Genomic DNA, 16,987 nt, shown 5'->3' with positions numbered 1-16,987 from the left:
TGCCTGAGTTAGATTTGCAGATGTCAGTGATGGTGGGAGCTGTGGAAGGGACTACTGCAGTCTGACAGAGCTGATCAGGTACTGCAGGGGTTACAGTTCCTTTCTTCACAGCTGTTGAGGAATGAATGTCTCACTAGGCTGCTGCCATGCTGATGACACATGGTTTCTGGTGTGGCAGAGCCTCCAGCAGCAGCTGTTTACCCTGCTGGCCTGCCTTGAGGGGTTTTTTCCCTCCTCCCAAAGGCAGCCTGTGAGTGAGTTCTGTGAGCTTTTGATGCATTTGGAACATTTACAGCCTGTATGCATTGCAACTTCAGTGCTGGAAGGAGCCCCAGCAGGCAGGTGTGCTCTGAGAGCAATCCTAGCTTGGAAGCTGCTGTGCCACAGACAGGACAGCTTGGAATTTCCCCTGCCCACCCCTCCCATTGTAAGATCATGGAGGGCCTCCTGTGCTGGAATCGCTGCTGCCTGCCTGAGGTTGGACCCCTTGGTGCTGAGGGGACATTACTATTCTCTGATGAACTTTTCTGAAACCCGAAATACAACCTCATGATTTCAGGGGTTTTTTTACTACTTACTGGAGGCTGTTCTGGTTGTTTCCCCCTCCAAGAAGCAGCTGTTTAGCCAGTTTAAAGATTTACGTTTCAGGCAGTACTAAGAGAAGAAAATTTTGATCTTTCTTCAGAATAGGCAGAGTAACAAACAAGAACTCTAGTTTACCATGTGGTCAGCTATGAGTCTCTGTTTTGTGTGTTCACACACATACCATTTCCTATAAGGTTTTAATTGATAAAACCCAATATTCAGACTTGCAATAACCTCTCTTGGTTTCTACATCTGTTCCATGCCAGGTAAGTAGAGCTAGCTAGGAAGGCTTTAATCAGTCTGACTTTTGGGAGCATCATCTCCACCTTCCATAGGTGCAGGTGTGAAGCCCATCAGAAAACCAGACTGCTTTCCTGTCTTCACTGACTTAAGGAATTTCTGTTTGGTGCACAAATCAATTTTCCTTTCCAGCAGATTTATACATGAACTGGCCTTAATTAACTGCATCAAAGCTTCCATTCAGCACATGTATTACCATATATTTTTTAACTGTAAGGAGAATAGAAACCTGCTCAAGAAAAATTAGGCTAAAAGGGGCTTCATGCATTCCAGAGACATCTTACTGCTCTCTTAGTGTAGGTAAGAGCAGGAGAAAAGAAAATGGAAAGCCCTGCTCTGTGTGGAATGTAAAAGCACTGCTAAAGAGTTTTAGTGCTCTAAGATACTTGCAGAGCTATCAACCATTTTATCCTAACCATGGCTGTCATCCTGTGGGAACCAAGCATTTCAGCATCTGGTGGTCTCTGCTCAGGTGGGTGAAAAATAATGTTCCAAACAGAAGTGCACAATCCTACTACAGCAAAGACCCCCCTTTAAAGATCCCAACTTGCCTTCACATTTCCCGATCTCAGCCTACATCCTGCAAAAGAGGATCCAGGGAGAGCCTGGAGATCTTCTGGACAAAGATTTTTGTGCCAAGACATGGCAGGAAGGAGTCACAGCAATTTTAGCAGAACTTTTGAAGGCTTTGTGCAGCAGTTCAGCCTCAGCCATGCCAAATAGTGATGGGATAAAATTCTGGGAAAGGTGAAAGGCAGCACCTCCTGAAGCCCATAGCTGGAGGCACACAGTTTAGCCAGCACGGCTGTTCACATCGTTCTCCTGAAAAAAAAAGAAAAACCAGCAATCTGATACAGATTTTCTAAAGAGTAGGAATGCTCAGGGGTCCTGGGTGGTCAGGCCTGGAGCTGATCAAGGGCATAATTTTGTCTATTCTATTGTTTTTAACTGCCTTCTTCCATCTCCATGTCAAACCAGAAGCATTACAATTTCTACTTCCTGAAGTGATTTCAAGTTGATTTTTACTGTCCCATGATCACGTTAGTTTTATATTCTGTTTATCTGATCTCATGATTTCCCTTTACTTAACTCTGATTGTGAGCAGCACTCCAGACACGGGCGTTCATGCCTCGCTTTTGACACCTTTCCATGGATTTATAGTCCACATGCCAAAGCTGTACATTCTCTCTTGTAATTTAAGCTTGGCCAGTTCCTTTAGCTAATGCCATTCTCCAATTTCGCTTTGCAAGGCTGACTTCACCCTCGCTACAAGGTAGCCAGAACCAGAGATTTCAAGCCACAGCTTGAACTCTGCAATTCATTCCCTGCATTAATGATGGGAAAGCAGGTGGGAAGGGCAGGAGGTGGGGTGGTTTAGGATTTGTTAGTAAAGCTCTGCTGCAAAGCAGTTGAAATGTCGTTTCTGTGCAAGTCTCTGTGCAGTTTCTGGCTCACCTGCCACCACCTCTGGTGCTTCTGTCACTGAACACTGGGCTCCAGAGCTCAAGGTCCAGCCTTGCAGGCAAGGGACAAGGCACTGGCTTTAGGAAAAAGTCACCTGTGATGGACAGGAAAGGACTCAGGTGAAGGGACCTAATCAACAAAATGGAGGACAAAAAACTTCCAGCACTGTCAGAGACCACCAAGCCCAGGCAGCAACACAGTCCCTGCTGATGCTGAAGAAACCTTTGTATCAATTTGGGCACAAATGTCAACACCAGCTATTTCTCATGGGCTTGGACAAAGCTTTTTTTACTTCATTTCTCAGGCTGTTTTTCCTCCTTGGCAATAAAGTTTCAATCCACATTAGTTTAAACCCTAAAGTTTGCTGGGTCAGAAAAAACCCAAGCATATGCCACTTTTCCATGACAAAGCTCCCATGCTGCTTGTTAGGAACGAATCCAGCAGCTAACACAGCTCCGAGCCAAAGCACTGAAAAAAGCATCCAGTCAAAATAAAAAGTCCCATGGTGGATCCTACAAGCCACATGTGTCTGATTATTTGTTGCAGCAGAACGCGATAATAATGAACCACCAGGAATTTGCATTTAAATAAAGCCGGGGCAAGCCCTCCTTTGGGTTGTTTCGGTAGTCGGTGAAAACAAAGCGCCCACGGTGCGGCGCTCCGGCCTTCGGAGAGCCCGAGGGCACCGGGCCAACCCCGCACCCTCAAGCAGGGCTGCACAGGCAGAACCTCCTGCCAAAGTCAGGTTGGAGCCTTTGAGCCCAACACTGCCCCACCAGGGGAGAGCCAAACAGCTTCGGGCTCCCAGGACACATCTCCCCAGCTTTGATACTAAATGCAAAAGGCAAGATGCACAAATACACAAACCCTGCACACGGGGAACCTCTGACCCTGGGGTTTCATTGCATGCATTGGCAGTCTCTTACATCACCAAGTAACTGTCCCAAATATAAACTGAGTGTTTTCCTATGAGACAGTCACTGATGGGAGGGAAATTGCTTTCCACCCAGTTCAGGGACATCTTTGCTTACCGTGCAGCACCTGGTCAGAACAGTTTTTCATCACTAACTCCTTGAGTGAACAGAGTCACCAGAAGAGAGAACCCAAGGAGCAGCTCTTCTCTGCCCCAGGGTCAGGGCTCCCTGGCACTGCACTGCACCAAATGCAGCAAAGGAAGGGGAGGGAGGATGCTCCAATTCCACAGAGCTCTGAGAGCTCAGGGTTACACAGGGTAAATGCACCTTTTTTTCCTTCCTTAACCTTGCCTGTTTTAGAGGACACTGAACCCTGTATTAAATGCAGTAAAATGCAGAGTTACTCCTTCAGCGTTGAAGCACTGAGAGTCACGAACCTGCCTGAACACGATGCCAAGCACAGAGCTCTGCTCCGCTGCAAACACCCGACTCCCACGCGCTCCGGGCTGTGGTCACTGGAACAGCTCTGCAGAACCAGCTGCAGCGCCAGCAGCTCCTGCAGGATGGCACAGGTGGTAGAATTGCTACTAGGAAGGAAAAGCATTTGTAAGAAGGCAAGACAAAAAAATCACAATACTCAGTAAGACAGAAGTAAATGTAGAACTATTAGAGGTGTGTGTTACAAAAAGACAAAGCAGAACTTGCCTGTTGCCTGAACCCCGTTTGTATCTTGTAGCATTTATTCCAAATATTAAGAAAAACTTGTTATAAAGGGGAAACAACTCAAACCAAAACAAAATAAAGGAAGCTTTGCAGCAAATGTCACTTTGAAGTCCTGTCCCACTAACAGGAGTTTTACTGGCTTTACAAACTGCTCCAAAATCACCCACAAGACATGAGCCCTGAGACAGAGAAAACCTCTGCAGGAGTGTTTAACCTGCTGCATTCACACAGTGGATCTTCAAACTGTGAAAACACAGAAGACACTTTCTTGGGAGGAAAAAAAAATCCAGGAAAGACGATGACTCAACCACATCTGGGGCTGTAAAGGCTGCTGCTCATTATTGTGATTAGAAAATAATATAAAGTGTGAACCTGAAGTAACAGAAGGTCCTTTGCACAGGAAAATGCTGCAGAGATGCATCAGGCACTGCTCAGAACCAGGTACCAACCCCCCGTAGGATGGAAAGCTCCAAACCTACTGGGCTGACTCACAATGCCAAGGGACAGCGACAGAATTTGACCACATCCAATTCTCTGAAATTAGTTCACATAGGCACTGATACAGATAATGTTTTCCTTTAATAGTGAAGGATTTCATAATGAAGCAGAAACATATAATATATTCCATGCAACCAACCTCATTTATTGAAAAGTCCTAATTTTATTGCCTTGTTTAGTAACATGTTTGTTCAACAAACTAATCTTTTTCATGAAGCAAAGCACAACTTTTTCTTATAAATAGTATAAATTATTTTATTTACAGAAACTTGTTACAAAACAAATAGACTATATATTTATTTTTCTTTTAAATATCCAAAGTAATTTTTCTATCCCATGACATTTGTTCATGTACTATACAGCAGCCAACACAGAGTTCAGCTGATCAGATGCTCTTGATTATGTATACAAATTATCAAACTATTCACACATTTTACACAGGAGATTGCTTTTAGAACCAGGCTCAACACCGAGCAAGATGCTTCCAAGGCCTACATTCACATTGACATTATGTAGTGCTCATTTCAAAATTATCTTTAAAACATAAAATATCTCGCACAAAAGGTAAAAATGATTATTTTCTGCTGAACAGTGAAACATTTAAGAATCTTTCTAAGCCCAATTCCCTCCTCCAGGACAGAATGAGTAAAAGATGAGAGATTCCTTGGCAAGAGAACTCTTACAGGAAGACAAATGCCTTAGAAATGTCATTTGGAAATCACATCTTACTTTTTTTCATGGTTTTAAGAGGTACTTACGTGGGGTTTTTTCTTTGTTTTGGAATACCAACAATTTGGAACATTTTCTAAATTATTTGATTAATGAATATTGCTCCCCCCTACCCAAAATGAGACAGTTAAATAAACTGCTGGTTGAAACCATATTTCAAACCCTTGGCATTATATTAAATATGAGTTATTGATAGGATTGTTCCAACATAAGGTATTCAAATTAAAAGATTTTACAAAAGCTACCAGTGTAATTTGCTTTCTTTTGTCAACCCATCTCATTAATTTCAGAAATATAGATATATGCATGTGTGGATATACACACACACACATATATTATATATAGGTGGAAAAAGCAAGCTCCAAAATTTCAACTGAACATTCAAGTCTTTTAAGGAGAAGCTGTCTAAACAGTCCAAGCTTAAAACTAGTTATATCAGGCACTTTCAGTTTTTCCGTTAGTTTTAAACCACGTGAGACCCACACGGATGCGCACGCACACACACGCACACGAACACTAAAAAAAGAGAAGCAGTGTGTCACAGAACTGAATGGATCTTCTGGGAGCCAGGAACTGATAACAACGCCACAGCAGCCCCGTGGGCCCGGGCTGGGACCCTTGCTGTGGATCCACCCACTCCCAAGACAGGGAAAAGGGACACGGCTTTCACAAAACGGAGGCATCCCTTACATTGCAAAGTAGGCATGTTAACTATTGGCTTGGCAGTGAACCACTTCAAATTATAAAAAGGTATTTGCTTTTTTTTTTTTTAATTAATTAATAAATAAATACTAGATGATCTCAATTGTACCAAAACTGGATATAAGAAAAAAAGACCTGTGCAAAAATACATATTTAAATATGTACAATCAATTAACAAAATATGTCTTCTGAAATAGGGATACTTCAATATTTATAATAGAACAAGAAATTCCAAAATAAAGATACAAAAGTATGCTTTTTTTTTTCTTGTATAATTCTTTGTTCATCATTGCAGCAATTTTTTAGGTTAAGAAAACTGCAGGAGTCATAACGAGAAGTTGGAAAGACTATAAAAACTGTATCTCTTAAATTAATACCAAAATCTGTCTAGAAACAACCCAGCCACTGCAAATTCAATTTTGCAAGGAAAATTAATTTTAAGCTTCCTTAATTATTTACAGTAAGAACTATGTGACAATAAAAGCTTCAGGAACAATGTTCTGCTTATAACCAAGATCTAAAACATAACATTTAGAGCAGGTCTAGGGCAGGCAGAATTTATGCTCGGACTCTGCTCCAGTGGCTCAAGCCCCCATGGTGCAGGTGGCTGCACACACTGGCTCTGGAGGAGCAGCCATCAGGAATTCACTTCGTACATATCTGCATGCTACTGAAGGAGCACAAATTTGCCATTTTGCTTTCAGATCAACAGAACCTTAAAAACAACCTTAAAAACCAGAGGACAGTTCAATCACAAACTCGCCAGCATCCAATCGTGCCGAATTTTCGTTTCCTTTACCTTTGTTTCTACCAAGAGTCAAATTGCACTTGTGACTGATGCTGTCCAGAAGTGGAAGCTCTGCCCCAGGGACTTCATCAGAGCATGGATTTCTCTCCAAACGTGCAGGATTTAATACACTTGGATTTCTTTTTGTGGCATTTCGCTTTGGTTCCTTTTACATTAAACCAATCGCAGTTCTAACAATCCTTTCAACAGGGCATCCTATTAAATACGAATCCTTTTGTTCCTGAAAAGTTGTCTACTGTTTTTTTTTTTTAAAGTTTGCATAATAAGAGTCTCTAGTACATTGCTTTCTCAGTGTGATCTTTTGTATCAATTCAAAGCTAAAGTGTCTGCATAGAGGCTTCTTGTTGTTTTGCTGTATAACAATGATTTCATAGGAAGTTCAGGAGAAACTGAAAGCATTGTTAGGTAAACAACTAAGCAACTGCTACTCAGAGTGGCTTTGGATTCCCTGATGTACTTACTACTTGCCACCAGAATGGGGAGAAGGCTGGGCTACGTGAACAGTTGGACAGGCTCAGATTGTCTCTTCTCAGCAATAGCTGATGCCCCTTTAAGGCAGAAAATAAAAATCTTCTTCATTAGGATTTCATCTTCCTTTGCTTTGCCTCCTTAATAAAAGTTTAGTCAGTTTTGAGCCTTTACCTGAAGTTTAAAAAATTAACAAAAACACCCAGATGAGTCAAACCATAATACAATGAGCCCTTTGGCGGAATTCATTTTTGAGGTGTTTTGAAGCAAGACAAAATACTCCATAAAAATTGGCTGGATTATACAAAACTGTAAAGCCCCACATGCTCATAAAGCCTGGGTGGGCCTGGGATGACTGTGATGCACAAAGCAGTGCTTCACAGTGAACTCTGCTGTCAAATTGGCATTTATTCCAGAATTCTGACTAAAAAAAAAAAAAAAAAAAATCCTACTGAGTGGTAGAAGGCGTCACACATCAACAATTTTGTTACACAAACAAGGCAGAAAGAAACTGACTTTTATGGTTGTTAAAAATATTTAAATATTTTTAAACCCAGTTTTAAAAAGGGCTAGTTTTATCAGCTGGAAGAGGAAGACAAATCCAGCCTAATTTCACCAATACAGTTCTTTTTTAAAAAAAAAAAACAAAGGCCTGTGGTATACAGTCTAGGTCAATAAATAAGTTCTTTGGGCATAGAGTTTTAGAGGTTATTTGCCTTTGTTTGTTTGATATTTTTGGAATTTTTAAAGAACAAAATTAACTTTTCTTCCACAATAAAATCTCATTCAAAAGAATAGAAAATAGGTTTTGTATCACACAAATACGGCATTTTTATACTTGTTTTCTGAGCAGTGGCCTCAAACAAGTTTTTCTGGTTTTGTTGGGTTTGTTTTGTTTTAAACTCCTGATAGCTTCTTATCCCAAATTACCTGCAAAAGGCTGGGCAAAACAGACAATTTTTTGAATTGTGCTATTTTTTATATTCCATTAAAGGAACATTGCTATAAAAACACTAAAGCCATATTCCCTTCTTGAGGGCTTCTTTCCATTGTGCCTCACACATTTTTCCCCTTGTCACGGGGTCCTCTCCATTGAGGGTGTCTGTCTGGTTAGCTATCACCTACAAAAGACACCATCAGTATAAAAATAAGTCCACAGTAATGTTTATTTCCCCCCAGAAAACATTCGTTTGCCCAGCCAAACTATGTCAAATAGTGGCAAGATGATGTACTCCTGTAAGGAAAATCTCACAGATTTGTAGCAAACAGTCCAGACCACTGTTAACACTGATAAAAGCAATTATGTGGCTGAACTTCATCCAGTGTCCATTTCTAGTATATTCACTGCTACAGACATGGCTTCAGGGAAATTCCTTGTTTAAGTGACAGTCCAGTAGATTTCCACACCTGAGGACCATGGGAAGTTGGGAAAACTCAAGGCATCTTGGAGTCCAGAAATCCAGGTGGAGGTTTTGCTTGTAGTGAAAACTGTCCAGTTTGTTTCTCACCGTGGTGCCATCAGGGACGGGCCTTCGGCTTGGGGGCAAGAAAAGAGAATCATCAGTGAGCCAGGCCCTCAGAGGCACTGAAAGCAAACACGTTTTGTGGCTAACAAGGGCATAGCTGGGGGAAAATTTCAGGCACAAAGCAACCTTGATAACACGAGGTTGGCCTCTCTGAGACTTGAAAATTCTCAACTAAACCTCTTCAAAGTTATAATCATGCTTTCCTTCTTAGTTCATTCAAATTTTATTACTCTCATATTGTATAGTTGAAGTAGTAATTATTAGCTAAGTCCAAAAATAAATTCAGCCATCTGAATGCTGTTTTTGGCTAAGTAAACACACATAAAGGTGAAAATCTTCCTTTGTGGTTGAAACTGAAAATTAAGAAACCACTCTCAGAAAGTTCTTACTGACCTCCTGGCTCTCCAGCTACAGAGATTTCAGTTTTTAGCAGCAGAGAAAACCAAGTTTCTTGGATTTTTAATCCTGAATGTACTACTTTTCCAGTGAGATTTGTTGAAAAAAAAAAACAAAACCCCAAACTAATTTTTAAAATGGGATCTTACATACTCATGAGATCTGCTTCCTTTATAGCATATCTGTTTGCCTTACCAACTAAAAAGGTTTATTATCTGATTTATTATATTTAATCTCATTATTACTAAGAAGTTAGTCAATGACACCTCGGGAATATAGGTTTATTTTATCACAGTATCACAGTTCTGTTATCAGCATCATTATGTTCCATTTTGTAGAATGTTTATTTCTAACACAGAAACAAGGACTCAGGCTGAGGCACACAGCTCAGTTCCATGCCAGGCTGGCAAGATTCACTTCTAAAATTCCAGCTTAAAAATAAGAGAAATTAATTTTAACTGAAAGCAATTCACAGGCTACAGCATCTAAGGAACTTGAAATATCCCATGTAACATTTCTTTCCTAAAGTGTAGCTTTTTTATTTAGAACATGTCTTGTGTAAGGGTACCGTAAGAACACTCAAAATGAGTACTGGAGAAAGAGAAGAACTACCTTTTACTTGAGTACTTGAGCAGGCTCTGGAACTGGATATCTATTTAACACTTAAGAGAACACATGTACTGAAAGCACGTGAGGAGGCATTTCATGCTGGCTTAGTTTGAGACAAGATTTCCTACCTGATGAAACAGAGAATTGTTCATCAGTCCTTGCGTCCCTGGGATTGCACCAGTGTGTTTTGCATGAACATTGTTCACTGATGTCAATTTGGCAACTTTGTTTGATTTGCTGCTGCTGCTGTTGATGCTGCTTGAACCAGGTGAGCACTTTCTTTTCTTTCCTATTAATTTGTCAAGGGAAGTATGTGAATGTGAAAAACTGCTGTGTGAATTTACAGTCAGCTCACTAGACTGATGAACAAATGGCCCTAAGGAGAGCGTGGAGTCGCTGCTGTTCATCATCACACTCATTCTCTTTATGGATTCTGCAGGGCTCCCGGTTGGAGGACCCCTCCCTGATTGGTCATGTTTGAGGCTAACAGAGTTAGCTTTGCTAGTCATACAGTTGAGGCCAACGCTGTGGGACGAAGCTGTCACCGATGGATGATAGGAGGTCCCAGAGTTTCCAGAGTTAACCACACAGTTTTTTCTAAAGGACTCTGTGGAATGAGAAGGTGCGAGCAGTGCGGAACTGTTTTTACGCTTCTTTCCTGAGCCGCCGCTGCTACTGACGCTGCCGGTGCTGTTACAGGTGCCACTGCCAGCAGAAGATTCCTTAGGTTTAAAAGATTTGCTGGATTTCATTTTCTGAGGTTTGCTGGGCATAGGTGAAGGTACAGAGGAAAGCACTGTAGGTGTTGAAGGGGAAGAAGACACTTGTCTTGATTGCATACTGCAGACAGGATCCACTGCACCCAGAGCAGCGGGATTGGCATTTAGTGTCGTCCCATGGGATGGTACCGATTTGTGGTTCAGAGACACACAGGAAGGAGAGACCAACGCTGGCGATGACATAACCGTGGTGGGTAAGAGGAACCCTGCTGCATTGACACCGTGCTGAGAAGCAGGCATCAGGTTTGTCCGATGTGGGGCACGGACCGCTGCTGTGTTACTGGATGCTGGAGGAATTTTCCTGCAGGTGAACAGAAAAACAAAGATAAAACTCCACATAGCCACCATTCCTCAGACCAATATCCACTCTAATAATGCTACCTTAAAATGATTGTATCTTGGGGTTGATTCATGCCTCTGGAAGATTTTATTATACTTATAGTTAATTGTTGCAAAAAATGTAAAGCAAAGACTATCAACCTTCAGTCAGGACACAAGATTATTGTTCTTTAATTAGAATCACAAGGTTCCTTGTACTTCTACAAACACCAAGAAAAATAAGAACTCTTTCACTTCTACTCACTTCCACATCTGTGAATTAAGATGCTTCTCCAACATGAAGTCAAGTGCACATCGAATATGGTTCCACCGCTTGTCAAACACGTAATAACCTCTTCCAATTTGCTGACTACCAAATGTGCAAAACTGAAAAGACATGATTTTCATTGGTGTTTTCTACTTGCAATGACAACTCTCTGAATAACAATTTGTTTATGATAAATATGCTTTTAGATATTTAGGTAGAGGACGAAAAAATATAAATTAAGAGTTTCTATGTCTGTGGCCCAACAACTATTTTAAATTTTTGGCCTTGATATATTGAGATAAATTTCTTGTCTTCTGATACTCCCATGCTTAATAGAAGAAGTCAAATTTGAACTCCTCTGATTAAACAGAAAAGGTTAGCAGTATGTCTGTTTATCTGTTTATGTATGAACGTTACACACACACACAGATTTATGCAACATCTACTTCTGAGTACCTACCAGCTAGAAGTCTGTTTTAAAAGAAAAGGATATAATTTAACATCCAGGCTGGGCAATACATTTGCTTTTAGTTAAACTAGCTTTTGTCAAAATTTAGATATTAAAATACCTTACTGCTACTTTTAATGTGATGTTGGTAACTTGAGTAAAAAATGTGTGTGGATGTGGAGGGGAGAGTCCAATAAGAAAATTGCACCAAAAAGACACTGTTTACATGTCCTTATTTCAAAACCACAGCCTTTTAGAGCAGTTACCAATTTCATCTTTAGTATTCTGGCATTTTGGTTTCTTTTGGATCAGGGAAGTGAGCTATGAACACATTTTTTTAGCATGTTTATTTTGCAACTAGTTAAACCTTTACTGCCTACTAGGCCACAAAATAATTTTCTCAAAATATAGGGAGGGAAAGAAAAAAAAAGAAAAAGAAAAAAAAAAAATCACATACCCCACAGAAAACCACCTGTAAAACCCCAAAGTAACTTGTTTACACAATTAGAGTCAGGGAGAGACTGAGGTTAACTGAAAACTTACAGCGGCTGGTTGAGGATGATGACCTGAATAATAACAATCCAGTTTTTCAACAGGCTCTTCTTTTTCATCACATTCTCCCTCATCACTGGATAACCGAGATGCTGGCTCAGCTGCAGGCAAGGGAGGGTGCGGGGACTCGTGGACAGAAGGAGACTCACTGGGGGCATTTCCACTGTGCTGGGCTGGACAACCTGGAGGCCTGGGCAGGACAAGCAGTAACCAGGTGTTATTGAACCAAGCCAGTTAAAAATCCCACCCTTTAAGCGCTTACTATTACTGAGAGAATAAAAATCTACATTAAGAGATCCCAGGTGTTGTCCACGGTCTTGTAAGCTGCCAAGGGGAAGGACACAGTACAGTGGTACCCCTGGAAAAGCAGCGTTGCCCAATTGTTGCTCAACTGCTTCCACTGATTGATTGCAAGTCAGCTTTTACTACTTCAAACACCAACCCCTCCTTGCCAGGAGTCACCCTCAGCAGGTAATTGCTAACTGCAGACAGGCACCAGGCCTGCAGCAACCACACTGCCCCATCCAACAGATCCGTATCGCTCCCTCAAAATCCCCCTCATCAAGCTCCCAGTATTGGTTTCATGCCACTGCATCTGCATATTTTCCTTACCTTGGAAGACTGGGGGGGTGAGGTTTGGGTTTATTAGGTAATAAAGGCTTTGATTCTGTAAGAGTAACTCCATGAGAATTTTGGTGCAGCTCCTGGGAAGTTTTAGTAGGTGAGGGATGTGGTTCCCTGAGAGGGGGCATCTGCTGATGATGATCCGAATGTCGAAGAAGTTCCTTTTCCCTGGTTTTGCTTTTGTGCTCAGCTAACAACACATCAAATCGCTTTCTTCGACCCTGTACAGCCCTCCGCTGGGTTAAGGAATGTGTCTGCAGAACCAGGAATAAATCATTAATCCCAGGCTATGACATTTGTGGAAGTCAAACACTCAAAACGCCTGTCTAGAACTCCAAAACAGAGAAAATCATCACAGTCCTGGTTTAGTAAACAAATGGAAATATGACTTAGAAAACAAACTTTAAAATTGCTTGGTGGATGATTATATCCTTGTTTGATACAGAGTAACAATACCAGCAATTCAGTAAAAGGCTTCTTTCAAACCTCTTTTTAAAAACCAAACTGCCAAATTTTTTAATAAGGTTAAGACTAGAACCAAAAACCTTTTCTTACATTGGTATTTCAATTGCCAACTCCTGCAAAACCAAAAAGAGAAAATATTTACTTTCACTTAAAAAAATATTCAACAAAATAATGTTTAAAATCAGACTTCTAATGGGAGACCTGAAAAATATTTATAAAAGTACTGTGTCGCCTTCTATAAACTAATATATTCATTGAAAACTAATGTAATCAAATAGATATTGAGGAATTAAAAACATTCAGCTGAATCCAGAGTCAGGACTCAAAGTTCTTTGAGTGTCCTGAACACTACAGACAGTAAGGTGTATGTGTGTGTGTGTGTGTGTGTGTATAAATGGCACCAATTCTAAATAAGGCAAAGTAAATGGAAGCTATTTTTCTGAATTGTTAAAGTCACACACAAAACCTCTTTAATACAGCACAAAGGGATTGATTTCATTCTTTTTAGTAGGTAAAAAATTTTATCACATAATTCAGACACAAATAGCAATTCCAAAAATTATTTTATGAGTGGTATATTCTAAAGAATTGCTAAGAAATGTTTTTACTCTCTTTTTCACTTTTCATTTGCCTATTTCTCTTGTAAAATCTTGCAGCTTTTCCCTCCTATTAGCAAAACAATTTCCTCCCCTCTGTAATTCCAAAAGGGCAATGTGTTCAAGTTCAGTTCCTCTGGGTCATTAGTGCCAGCTTCAGTTACCTTTGTTCTGTAGGTGGTTTATTTACCAGACATTTCCCAAACTGAGGGTAGAGCTGCTTTGCAGGAAAGCAGCAAAATATTACACAAGTGCAGGGGATCTGGATTCTTGGTTCCCTGGGAGCAAGGACAGCCCCTCTGTCCCCCAGTGTTTTGGAGCCAGAAGATACATTTTGTCAAGTTTATATGACTGTTTAATTTAGAGTTTGACCTCTAGGCATGCTCCATGGCTTTCAGGAGCTGGCTGTAGCAGTACATCCAGCAGCATTAGCATTTACACAAATTCCTACCAAGAACCTGCTGCAGACTGTGCTGGGGGGAGAGGAAAGGGTGTGACAGGGGAAGACCTTGAATTATTTAAATCCTGCATAAGCAATATTTTCAATGCTTATGAGGAATTTTAAAATTCATCATCTACAACCCAAAGGTTACCCCCCAAAAAGAGGAACATGCTGGCCCCCTGCTACCTAAATGTGGAGTAACACAGTCTGTCCCATGTCAACATCCATCTTTTAAGGGTCTATATAAAAATACAAATCTCCAGGCTACTTTGAGAAATACTTTCTGAATAAATAATTAACTGAACTTCAAGAACAATTTCTTCTTGATTCTGAGCAACGTGTTTTGAGAGGTACCTCTTACAGTGGTAATTACCAACAGCAAAAATTCACAGTTCTCAGTTTTCTATCATGTTCCTCAAGAATTTGAATAAAAACTTCAGATAATCTTATCCTGATTCAGATATCCTACCTTGCATGTTAAAGACCTAGTACAAGGTTTCCTGGTTTCCACATCAATGACACCACAGTATATATCAGGATCAAATTCTCTCTCTGTAAAAGACACAGAGTATTGAAAAGTTATCAAAAGACATTTTGAAATACTAACATTTAGTTTCATTATAAAAATTAATCATATTGGAAACTTTTCAAATATGACACAGGCAAATGTACATATAAAAATGCACAATAAAATAGTACAAATGAGTTTTACTACACTCTCAGGAAGCTTATGGTGTATTGAAATACAGACCTCAAGTCTACAAACACCTGCAAGTGACCTCAAAGGAGGATTTGATGCTGTTAGGAGCAGAAATCACCATTATGGATTGTGACAAACAAATGGTGGGTTTTTGCTTGTTGGCTTTGATGTCAAGAACTTTTCTACCATTCTACTAACACTCAAAATAATTGTGCTAAAAAGTGTAAAGAGCAGACTGGGTTTCTATTTTTGAATTTATAAGGTGCTAGTTCTGTTTTCTGTGTACATTTGGATCTTCCATATAAAAAAAGGAAACTAAGGTCTTTAGATATAACAGTAGAGTGCAATTTTAAAACTGTCAGAACTGACAGGTATTTGAGATCTGTAGAGGTTTCTGAAAGGAAAAGCCAGTTTCAAGGTGTTTGAATCCTTAAAGTGTATGTCAAATTATATATTTAAATTATGATACTGAAAAACTCTTACTACAAGTTACAGTATTACAGGAGTCTTAATTTACTTCTGGAACTAACTTCCATAAATATATTTCTACTAAAAGGAACATAGCTAATTATAATAAAAAAAAAAAAAAATTACCTGACAATCTTTTATGTAAAAATTTCCTATTATTCGTATTTTCTTCAGGTTTCTTTTCCAAAAATGGAGGCACAGAGAGAAGACCTTTACCATTCAGTATCTGTCCAGGGGAAGGCAAGGGTGGCTTTGGTATTGAGGGACAATTAAGGCCAGTCTTTATTGAGGAACTCACAGTAGTAGAACAAGTTGGACCAACAGCAGCTTTCAGTTGGGCACCATCTATCTTTGGATGAATCTTTTCCACTTTGACAGATGGAGTCATACTGTTATTTATGAAAAACAAAGACAGAAAAATTGAAAAAAGAAAAAAAGCTAAAATATGTTATTGTTCAACAATACTCTGATCTATTGCAAATATAAATGCAGACCTTCCTCCTACTGTCTTTTTAATTTTCACATTTTTTATGATACCCATAATCTCTTCTGTCCTCTTTTCCCTGACACTTCAGTGTCCAAGGGACTTCAGAAACAATTACCTGCATTCATGGACAGAGAGTATCAGTGCAAACTGCCCAAAGCACCTGCAACGGACCCATTATGTCCCGTGAGAAATGCACCGTTCTGGAGCAGCAAATTTTATCAGCAGTGCTGTTATCCCACATGTGCAGGTCAAAAATCACCTGAATCAGAGCTAAAACTCTCTTATGATCAACATATCCAGATTACATCAAAGAATTAGGAGCCTCTAGTAAAATGACCTTTATTTGTGGTGATTTAAGATATAGCTTTGCAAGAGCTCTTCTTCAACTCAGATATGAGCATTAAATATAATCTTTGACTGAACTGTCAGAAAAGATTTGAAGGAGTTTAAAATTATTATCTCCTAAACCAAAAAGGCTGTGAAACAAAAGGAAACCTTCTTGACATAGCAGTGTCTATGCAAGTAATGACATTTAATTCTCTTTCAGAAGCATACTCACATTTTGTCATGGGGAACTTTGCTGTGCTGTACCGAATGCATTAACCTGTTGTTTCCGCTGATCTGCAGCTTGTCTTTGGGTGATTTCAACAACTTGGAATTTGATGATGATGCACTAGTACCTCCACTGGATGAACGATTGCTCCCACTTCCACTGCTACCTTTGTTTTTTGAAGGGAAAGATGAAATGAGGGAAAATACTGAAGAGGAGGGCGGAGTCAAAGGCGGCTTGCTGGAGGAGCTGTGTCTTCTTTCTGAAAGAGTGAAAAGAAGTTTTAAGCTTCCAAACAGAAAGAATTTGCAAATACTTCCTGTCATTTACTCCATTAACATTTTTCCTTGATTGGCTTGGGAGGTTCCCTGCCACACACAGAGCATAGAGGATTCAAGCCTCTCTGTAATCCATGAGGTTCCACTCAATGCTGGTCTCCAGAGGGTTACTGGAATCTCTTTGAGCTTTGGGAGCTGTATATCTCAGCCACTAAAGTTTAGCTCTCCCTCCATCTCAAACAATCAGCTCTGGATCTCAGACACACAAAGCCAAGAAACGCCTATCCTCA

The 16,987-nt window shown here is 40.1% G+C and overlaps 1 protein-coding gene across 5 annotated transcripts in view; it reads right to left on the bottom strand.

Annotated features, from left to right (window-relative positions):
* Positions 1–4,608: 4,608 nt before the first annotated feature.
* The window catches only part of ATXN7 (ataxin 7), an 87,802-nt gene continuing 75,423 nt past the window's right edge, over positions 4,609–16,987 (bottom strand). For all 5 annotated transcript variants that reach the window (XM_058845472.1, XM_058845470.1, XM_058845469.1 and 2 more), the window contains 8 exons: positions 16,429–16,681; positions 15,509–15,771; positions 14,684–14,766; positions 12,700–12,965; positions 12,079–12,277; positions 11,085–11,206; positions 9,851–10,802; positions 4,609–8,727 (listed from right to left, as the gene is read on the bottom strand). In XM_058845472.1, coding sequence (XP_058701455.1) covers positions 8,710–8,727; positions 9,851–10,802; positions 11,085–11,206; positions 12,079–12,277; positions 12,700–12,965; positions 14,684–14,766; positions 15,509–15,771; positions 16,429–16,681 — 2,156 coding nt within the window. In that variant the 3' untranslated portion in view covers positions 4,609–8,709. The remainder of the gene's footprint in view (positions 8,728–9,850; positions 10,803–11,084; positions 11,207–12,078; positions 12,278–12,699; positions 12,966–14,683; positions 14,767–15,508; positions 15,772–16,428; positions 16,682–16,987) is intronic.

This window comes from Poecile atricapillus, chromosome 9 (assembly GCF_030490865.1).
Source record: "Poecile atricapillus isolate bPoeAtr1 chromosome 9, bPoeAtr1.hap1, whole genome shotgun sequence".
Taxonomy (NCBI): Eukaryota; Metazoa; Chordata; class Aves; order Passeriformes; family Paridae; genus Poecile; species Poecile atricapillus.
Note: the sequence above shows the minus strand (reverse complement) of the source record. Positions and strands in the feature narration are given on the sequence as shown.